This window comes from Nematolebias whitei, chromosome 3 (assembly GCF_014905685.2).
Source record: "Nematolebias whitei isolate Nwh7 chromosome 3, NemWhi1, whole genome shotgun sequence".
Taxonomy (NCBI): Eukaryota; Metazoa; Chordata; class Actinopteri; order Cyprinodontiformes; family Rivulidae; genus Nematolebias; species Nematolebias whitei.
Window position 1 is genome coordinate 10,322,757 of NC_056500.1, and position 10,031 is coordinate 10,332,787.

The following is a 10,031-nucleotide window of genomic DNA, read 5'->3' on the forward strand; positions in this document are numbered from 1 at the left end:
AAGCCAGCAAAATAAAAAATTACTCCTTAACGGGTGTTGACCCTGGGAAGCTCACTCAGAACAGCTGGGCCAGTCTCATCTGTACAGAACCGGGCCAGAAACTAGTCTGACTTTGTGCAGACAAGACCGGGGGTCTCATCATTATAATAATAATCATAATAATAATAATACATTTTATTTGTAAGCGCCTTTCTTGTCACTCAAGGTCACCTTACATTGTCAATCATAAAAACAGACACAATATTATACACACAGTAAAACCAAGTAAAAAAGAATTAAAATAAGACAATGCAGTTGCAATCACAGAGTGGCTTCTTTAAACAGATGAGTTTTGAGTTTGACTTTGATATTATAATAGGATTTGATGTTATAATAGGATAACCCTAACAATCTCAAAGCTCAAATATTACCTCAAATACAGCCCCAAATCCCAAATGAGTTGTAAAGGAGGCGCCGTGGATGCATCTCCGTTTACCTGGAGGAGGTGCTAAAGTAACGGTCTGCTAAGATCCTGGAGCTAGCAGGAAACATGGCTCATGACAACAAGAAGACTAGGATCATCCCCTGACACCTGCAGCTGGATGTCTACAATGATGAGGAGCTCAACAAACTGCTGAGAGGAGTGGCCATCTCTCGGGGAGGAGTTCTGCCCAGCACTCAGGTGGTCCTGGTGCCCAGGAGGACCGAGAGGCCCACTGGGCCCAGATGGACGGATCGGCATGTGGGAAATCCTTCCTGCCCAAAGCCATCAGCATATATAACAACTCTTAATGAAGCCAGGATGATGAGCTACAACAACATTTAATTTCCCTTTGGGATTAATAAAATATTTTGAATTGAATGGAATTGAATTGAAAAGCTGCTCCCTAAAGATGCGTTTCACCACTTTTTCACAAGTGTAAGGGTTTGTTTCACACTTGAGCAAAAGCAAGTGAAGATCAGACAAGCGATGGCTTCCTGTTCTTGGTGGCGTAGCTGAAATGAAGCTTCCTGTCTTTAAGAGTTTAGGTGAAGGACGGCTCTTTTCGTCTGAGTGACATCACTCAAACTTGCTCAAGCTGAAACCAGAAGCAAGGTTTGGGGAACAAGTTCAGGAAGCCGAGTCCACCGATAAGACACAAAAACTTATGTAGTCTGAAACAAGTCAACGTTTAGGAGTTCGGTTTAGCGTTGGAAATAGAGCAGCAGCTTGGCATCGGGTCATCTCCAGGACTATACGCTCAAGTGTGTGTGCACACACACCCTAACTCCCAGGAGAAATGGCGGGTCTCTGTGGTCTGAAGACCGGTCTGCTCTGGGTGGTGATCGTCGGAATGGCCAGCTGTAAGTAAATGTTCAAAATGAAGTTTTCTTTGTAAGAAAACTGTAATGAAGGAAGTGGTGTTTTATGATTAAAAAAAAGTTGAATTTATGCAAAACACGAAGGTGGTGATGTCTAACCCTCTGACTTGAGTTTCTGAAGCTTTAGCAGCTGCTTGTTAAGTGTGTGATTGTGTTCAAGCGCAACACAATCACACCTTTATGTGTGTGAGCGAGATGGGATCATGAATCTGTCAGCAGACACGCTTGACAAAACCTTTTTTTTTTAAGTGCAAAAACAAAAAAAGTAATCACTTAAACTGAGGGCAGAAAAGACAAGCTACAGTATCTGGAGCCTTTGAGTTGCTCCTGCGTCTGTGCCGTTTCTTAAACTTTACGAAGCAAAGAAACGGCAGACAGTACGACTGCACGTCTGTGATGTGAGAGGCTGAGAAGTGACAGGTTTTATGAGCCCCGTTGGCAAAAGAATCAACTCCTCTGTTGAGTCAAAGAACGCCGTTAATAAGAACAGCGCTCTTTAAAAACACACCTTTCATTCACTACAAAGAGAAGGGAGATTCTGCAATCATGTTTCTGTTCTGCTTTGACACGGTGCGTGTGTGTGTGATGGTGGGAGTCTGTACTGTATGTGTGTGTGTGTGTGTGTAGGTGTGTAGGTGGAGGATGGAGGGTGTGTGCATATGTGTTTGTGGGGCTATGTCTATCAAAGATGAGAGGATTTTACAGGGTGTGTCCCTGCATGCACTTTGCTAACACAAGTCACTGTGGTTGTTGTGTTAAAGATAAACATCTGTATGTGTGTATGTGTGTGTGTGTGTGGGGGGGGGGGGTGTTATGGGCACAGACTTACCACCATCACTTGGTTCTGTTCATGTTTGAAACATTTTATTTCAAAATGGCGAAATTAATTCTCTGCTTTTAACCCATCGCACCTGGGATACACCCAGGTGGAACAGTGGGCAGCCATGTAAGCGCCCGGGGAGCAATTAGGGATTGGATATCTTGCTCAGAGACACCACGACATGTGGGAATGGCTGGGGATCGAACCTGGGACTTTGGGTCCTGAGTCGTCTGCCCTGCCTCTACCCCATCTCAGAACCCAAATGTAAATTGTCCTTACTCCTAAAAGGCTGTAGAGGCATGTTTATGCCCCCCCCCCCCCCACACACACACACACACTGCTCTCATTTGGTATGATGGGTTTCTTAAGGATACATTGACAAGCTGTAGGGGCAGGGGATCAAACCCCCGACCCTCCAATTGTAAGACAACACCCCTACTGCTAAGCCAGGCTGTACACATCCCTCTGTCATTCTTATCATCCGTCCTGCTCAGAGTTTGTTGTTTGTGACTGATCACGAGCTGACTCATGGTGTACCACATCAGCAGACTTTTTTTATTTTTATTTAGACACATCTTTCCCGTTTTCTCATCGTTCTTTTTATTCATTTAAATCATTGCAATTGTTCTAACACGAGTCTGAATTTATGTTAGAAACGTCATTGTGCTCCAGATACCTCAGCTGAAGCTAAACCAGCTGACTGAAATGATCAAAAATGATCTTCTCGTTCTGGTTTTTACTCTTAGTTCTTCATCCTTTTAAGGTTTTTAACAATTCTAAGGTCGTTCGTGTTGAACTTGACATGCGGCCTCGGTTGTCTTTAACGCCACCGAGTAAAAAGTGCGCCATTTGTGGTGCGTGGCCCTGCAGCAGGACAGAGTTGTGACCACTTCCGTGTTCCATTCTGAGCTGCCTTCATTTCCTGGCACGGCTGAATCGAGCGGTGCGAGCGAGGACGCAGAGAGCGAGGACGCAGAGAGCGAGGACGCAGAGAGCGAAGACGCAGAGAGCGAAGACAAATAGTCAAGATTTTGTGACCCAAAACAGAAACTGCCTAAAAATGAACTGAGGTCAGAGGGCGTAATTAATGCAGTTTCTGCAGGGGGTGTGTGTGTGTGTGTGCGTGTGTGTGTGTGTGGTGGTGGGGGGTTGTTACAGGGAAGGGGATGGTGAATGTAAAAGATGAGATTAAAAAGCACAAACTGAACACTGATAAACACGTGAGATACACGTCTGCTCATTTCATCCGTGTTTTAGCTAAACTAAATATTATCAAAGAATTCAGGGTTTAAATTTCAATTTCATTGTTTTAAATCAAAAATGTTTGTGTTTAGTTTCTCATTTTCATTTGGCCTTTTTCTTTCTCAACTTCTGCTTCTTTGACTCTGTGAAAAAGAAAGTAAAGAAAGTAAACCCAAGTATTGGCTAAAACTTTATTTTACTGTCTTAAACGCAGCTGAAACTTGGTGGGTCTTTGTGAACAAAAATAAAATCAGAAATATCCATTAAAGGTTTGGATTAATTATTTTTTTAGTTTTAGGTAAATGAAGAGTCAATAAAACGATTCGTACAAATTGACAAATTTGATGTTAATTTGACGATAAACGATGAGTTCCTTTCCAAGAGAAAAAGTTGTACTGCTACATCAATTGTTATTATTTGACATATTTTTCTATTCTTTTCAATAATAATATATTAGAGATAAGATAAACAAACAGAAGATCCTAACAAATAATTAAATTAAGTTGAAGCTACACTGATTATTTTCCTCTGTGGAAGTTCTCCTGCCAGAAAATAGAAAAAATATTTTACTAATTACTTGAGTATTAATTTCTGATAGTGTAGTGTGCATTCCAAATAGTATTAATTATTTCATATTTTACTGAACTCGAGTCGATATTCTCTTTTAACGTAACAGGATGAATCATAATTTTATTGGTGTTTGTTTCTAGTTAGTTAAAGAGACCTATTAATTTATATTTATAGGAAGCCACAAATTATAATAAGGGACAATACTTTTATACATTTATGGTTGAAATAACATTAACTACTGCACACATTTTATATTAGGCTTATCAAGAAATAAAGAGGGTTATATTTCTTATAAATATTAATAAATAACTAATTTGCTGTCACTCAGGATGGTGACAATGACACATTGTGGTAATTAGTACTGCAAATTAGACAACAAATATTCACCAAATTCTCAGTTCATTATACTCACAAGGTTAATTTAATTTAAAATATTAATGATGATGATTATTAAAGGGAGGAACACCTACTTTGTAAAACTCTGCCTGATGTACAAAGTACCATAAAGAGCTGTATCAACTCTGTAACTAACGAAATAATTCATTAAAGGCACCTCATTAGTTGGTTTTTAGGGGTTTAATCGTGAAAAATATGACTAGTTTTAACAATTTTTTTCATTTACACTTTATTTATACATGTTAATTAACTAGTCAAGTCAATTCAAATCAATTTTATTTATAAAACACATTTAAAATGGCAGCTGTTACAAAAGTGCTTAACAATAAAATCAAGGCAGCAAATAAAAAATAACATGTAATTAAAAGCATCAAAAATAGAAACAAAAACACACAAACAATGAGAAACAATGAAATACTAATTCAAATCACACTGTGTTAATTGTCATTGAAAACAGGTGTGTGTTTAGGAGAGATTTAAAAACAGGAAGTGAAGTGGCCTGTCTAACGTTGATGGTCAGTGACTGAAAAAAGCCCGATCTCCTCTTCATCCTGGTTTTAGGTACAACCAAAAGCAGCTGAACAGATGATCTCAGCGCCTGCGAAGGAACATATGGTTGAAGTAGGACAATGCACACAGGGAGCCAGTGAAGGGAGGACAAAACTGGTGAAATATGCTCAAACCTATGAGTTCCTGTTAATAGTTGAGCTGCAGCATTTTGGACAAGCTGGAGACGTGAAAGGGGCACCTGACTAACCCCAACATAAAATGCGTTACAGTAGTCCAGTCGGGTTGTAACGAATGCATGGACTATTTTTTTCAAGGTCAGATCTGGTCAACACAGACTTAAGCTTAGCTATCTGCCTTAACTGGAAGAAGCTTTTTTGAAGAACAGAGTTAATCTGTTTATTAAACTTAAATTCAGAGACTAAAACCATTCCAAGATTTGTAACAGACTGCTTAAGATAAGGTTGAAGAGTGTCAAGATTTACAGGCTCAATGACAGCGGTAGAGCTAGGGCTAAACACAACTTCAGTTTTCTAATCATTAAAACTTGAAAAATTTGAAGCCATCCACGCCTTGATGTCATCAAGACATTTTAACAGAGGGCGAATGGAGCAGGAACTGTTAGGTTTTCAGGACAGATAATTCTGACAATCATCAGCATACAATGAAATGAAAGTCCACGTTTCCTCAGAATAGATCTCAAAGGCAGCAGATGGAGTGAAAAGTAAAGGTGTCCAAGAATCGAGCCCCACAGGAAAGAGGCACTGACGTGGATACACTATTTCTAACCTTAACACAGAAACTCTTGTCACTTTACTACAAATGAATGAGCTACATTGTCCCATACTGGTAGTTTATAAGCTCTGTGGGTCTGTTTTGATATATGTTAGTCTAAATGGAGTCAGAGGGAAGTGTTCAAAAGCTCTGTTCTGGTTAATTTCTCACCTGTTTTAATTAATTAATTAATTACAAACAGACAGATCATTCAAACCTGTTTAAAACTGAGCTTCTATTTAAAGGCTGATTGTTCCTCATTTGCTTTCTGGTGACTTCCTGACATTTTGCTGTGTGTCACGCAGTTTTCACACAACAGAAATATTAATGTGTCCCAAGTTCATCCCTCAGAGGTTGAATCAGTTCGCTGCAGTTTCTAATAGCAGAAACAACGAGGCTGAAGTGTGTGGTGTAAATGTCAGTGCAGAGAGCATGCAGAGAGCATGCAGAGAGCGTGCAGAGAGCATGCAGAGAGCGTGCATCTCTGCTCCATGCTGTGAAACAACGTGCTAAACCACATCCTGCCTCCCTCTCCGTCTCACTGTCCCTCATCAACTTTTTGCTCATTTCTCTTGACTTCTGTCAAGAGCTGAAGGAGAAAAACAGCAAAAATGTGTTTGTGTTGAGGGAACATTTCAGCCGAAATCTGTTTTAAGTCTGCCTTTTGTTCTGTTTCACCGATGGAGGAAAACTAATACAATTAAAATGCAAACTTTAAATGCAATGCAGGATCTGAAACACTCCTTGATTTTTATTTAAAATGTTGTTTTGTATGTGTTTTGTTTTTAAAGTCTTTAAAGGTGAGACAGTGGAAGGGCAAAAAGTTTTGTGAGTTTTTGGGCGGCACGACATTTTAGTGCGAGGCAGGAAGCTGTGGTTCACTCACTGAAATAGCAAGAGTTGTTCTGTCGTGTTGCCACGACAACCAGGTTTCACAGTACCGCCACATCCAGATACGGCGGCCATTTCCCGCTTATGGCCCAATACTGGTTGGTTTGACCTTAACAGAGGGCACACTGGGGGAGGTCTTTTATGTCTTAAATTTCTTATTATCACATGGTTTTATTTAAAAAATTAAAGCTTTTTTTTTTTTTCATTTTTGTGTTTTCAGGTGAAAGCTCTTCAACAAGTGAGTGATGATTTATAAAAGTGTAATACATTTTAATCATTCTCACCAAGTTGCTGCGTTCCTAACTTGCAGCTTCGCTTCATGCTGAGTCCAATCCTTCTCCTGAGCTGCTCACTCTTTACTGTTTTACTCTAAACTTGTACTCAAATGAGCACATCCGACAAAGATTTGTTATGATAGAAATAGGTTTTTACACACTTATTTTGATTGACAATAGCTGCCATTAATGGTAAGTGGCATTACTTGGATTATCTTTCACAAAACGGAAGCAAAAAATATCTACAATTGTAATGACTCAGATAGAGATTTTCAACCTGTCACAGTTAGGAACTCAATTTTACAGTAAATTTCACGTTTGTGCTCATTTCATAAAAAGTTGCTGCTGATGTAAGAACATTTAACATTATATAGTGTGCAACAGCTTACTTTGTTTATTTATGTTTAGGTCAGGAAGCAGTTTGCAGCATGTTTGAGGAAGAAACCATTTCTTTTTCTTTTCTGCAAAATAGTCGTTTTTTTAACTCGCTGATTTTGAGCTTCTTGAATTGTATTTTGCTGCATAATTCTGCTGCACCAACAAGTCACGAGTGTCTAAGATGAAACATACTTGTTCTGTTTATTGTTATATTTATATTTGAGTGCTCATTTATGAAAACTTTTATTTCAAACAGTTGACAGTGGTTCTGGATTGTTGTGAATATTTGGATAAAGTGATGCCGATGCCAACATGCATGTCAGTATTTATGGAGTTTGGTTCACCTCAGTCTTTTACGACGGGTTTGGACGCAGTTTTGTCTGAGAAACATGGTCCTATCGATTCACCCAATGACTTGTAGGAGCCGAATAATGAAAAATTTGCCACTAAACCCAATTTTAGGAACAAAAATGAACTTGAGTGCGAGGCAAATGTTCTCATTACTTCATTATGGTTTATTTTTACTTCCTTTTGAGTTTACATTTGCAGTGTTCTGTTATATAAAATTAATTATCTTTAACTAATGCCCTTTACATCTTTGGTCGAGTCATTCGGCGACCTACAACAGCTTTAGTAAACATTTTTGTTGTTGTTTTTCCAGCTGCACAAACTCTTTCAGATTACAGAAATGAACATTGAGATGTGTTGACTTTTTGTATTTCTAGCCCTCTCACTTGCACGCACTCCTGTCAGTGGCACAAATTCTGCGCCAAATGTCTCCACCTCGTCTCCACTCAGTGGTGCAGCATCTGCACCCCTCACCCCCACCTTACCTCCACGCACCTCGGCAGAATCCACTGCCACAACCTCCCTCAAAGCTCCGCCCACCTCTGAATCCACCGCCTCAGCCTCCTTAACTCCATCGTCCCCCTTAACCGCCACGTCTGGTAATGTTTTATGTTTGTAGTCTTTAAAGTGCTACTTCTGGTCTGATGAATAGTGCTCGAGTGACAAGAAGGTAAGATGTTCACTAGTGGAGTATTTCAGCGTGAAGGTGACCTCCGTCATGCTCTCTGACCTGCAGTCTCTTCTCCTGCAAACACCTCAAACGAGACCTCACCAGCACGCACTTCAACCAGCAACCAGTCGTCTTCTCAAACAAACAATCAGAGCACAGCTTCACCTCCAGACACCCAGAACTCCACAGAGGTCCCTTCTACCACAGGTTGGAACGTCCTTCACTCTACAGGACTTTGATAAGACTCTTATAAAACGAGTGTAATTGAAGAGACACGTCACGTGAACAGATCAGTGTAAACCGTCTTGTTGTGCTCAAGTTGTATTAAAGTATTTTAATGTTTTCATTCTTGTCTTCCAGTCAGCAATCCAGTCCTACGCTGTGAGTATCATCTTAAATGACATCACTTTGTCTGTTTTTTCTCTTCATAATGACATTTTTAGTGTTTTCATTTTCTTTATTCTGTCCAGACGACAGGTAAGATGGTTTGAAAATACCAAAACAACAAACTGTTTGAGATTTTATTGAACAATGTGATTTATTTTAACCAAAAATGTAAAAAAATAAATATTTAATGTTGTTTTTTTGTTCCAGGCAATGGCACTTTTAAAGAGAACTCATCCGGCTTCCAGATTGACACGACAAACTTTCCCCCAATCTACACCATAAGTTTTGTTGAGAAAGGACGACCAGAAAAGAAAAATGAATATTTAAATGCTCCAAAAGATCAAATCAACAATCTGAAGCCCTGCACTGATTATCAGCTCAATGTCACAATTATTAACAACAATATGAGCCAAATATTCTGCTCTGAAACTAAAAGGACCAGAGATCTGAGTGAGTACAAAGACTTCAGGCTGTTGTGTCGGACACTTTCGTTTCAGCTTGAAGGGAATCATTTGGGTGTAAAACTGAGAAATGGTGTTTTTCTTTCAGTGAACAAAGACATAAGAGTCACCGAGTGTACTCCTGGATACATCTGTTACCAAAGTGACTGGACCATCAGCCCTTCAGAGTTAAAGCACAACAACAAACCAGCTCAGAATCAAACGGATGGAACATTACGTTTTAAACTTGACGATGAAGACTTTTGCTCAAGTTTTACTGTAAACTTCACTCCTGAAAACTGCAAGAACTCGTCTTTTACCCTCACCCAAGACATTTCTACTGGTATGTTCAAAAGTTCTTGTTTTGTTTTAAAATAATATTTATTCAGACCCAACATGAACACACTGTTGTTCGTTTTATTTCCTGATCCAGAGTTCATAAATCCAGATGCCATAAATCAGCGTAAACCTGCTGGACTTCCTGCAGAGATCAAACCAAAGCTTCCTTCAAACTGTAAACGTCTCAGTGTGGAGTACACCTGTTCAGGTGAGACACATTGAAGACTTGCTCAGTCAGCAGTAAGATAAAAACTCCAAATTATTACAAGTCTGAATGTTCGAGTGGAAGGAGTCCCAAGCTGCTGCGTTCAGTCACTTCCTGTTAGTGTCAGCGTGAACTGTTGGGCAGCACAGACGGATGAACTCCGCTCACTGAACATGATTCCATCTTTGTGTCTCCAGAAACAGGACGTGTCTCTGTCCCCGTGAACCTGTCTGACGTGGAGCCCTTCACAGACTACAGCTGTTCTGGTCTGATCAAGGACAACAGTGTCTCCATAAATAAAACTCTTCCACCAGTTCAGATTAGGATTGACTGTGGTGTGTGGATTATTGTAGTTTCTCATTGGAAAGAAGAAGGTTTTTGAAGAACAGGTTCAGGATTCATTGTTCATGTTTACTGTGTTCCAACAGATCTGACGATCAACATCACA

General features: G+C 39.7%; 1 protein-coding gene across 1 annotated transcript in view; it reads left to right on the top strand.

Moving 5' to 3' along the window:
• Positions 1-1,224: 1,224 nt before the first annotated feature.
• The window catches only part of ptprc (protein tyrosine phosphatase receptor type C), a 29,984-nt gene continuing 21,177 nt past the window's right edge, over positions 1,225-10,031 (top strand). Inside the window, exons 1-10 of the mRNA XM_037697836.1 lie at positions 1,225-1,323; positions 6,762-6,779; positions 7,920-8,141; positions 8,279-8,419; positions 8,573-8,593; positions 8,807-9,049; positions 9,149-9,382; positions 9,473-9,586; positions 9,787-9,918; positions 10,012-10,030. Of these exons, the coding sequence (XP_037553764.1) occupies positions 1,260-1,323; positions 6,762-6,779; positions 7,920-8,141; positions 8,279-8,419; positions 8,573-8,593; positions 8,807-9,049; positions 9,149-9,382; positions 9,473-9,586; positions 9,787-9,918; positions 10,012-10,030 (1,208 nt within the window). The 5' untranslated portion in view covers positions 1,225-1,259. The remainder of the gene's footprint in view (positions 1,324-6,761; positions 6,780-7,919; positions 8,142-8,278; positions 8,420-8,572; positions 8,594-8,806; positions 9,050-9,148; positions 9,383-9,472; positions 9,587-9,786; positions 9,919-10,011; position 10,031) is intronic.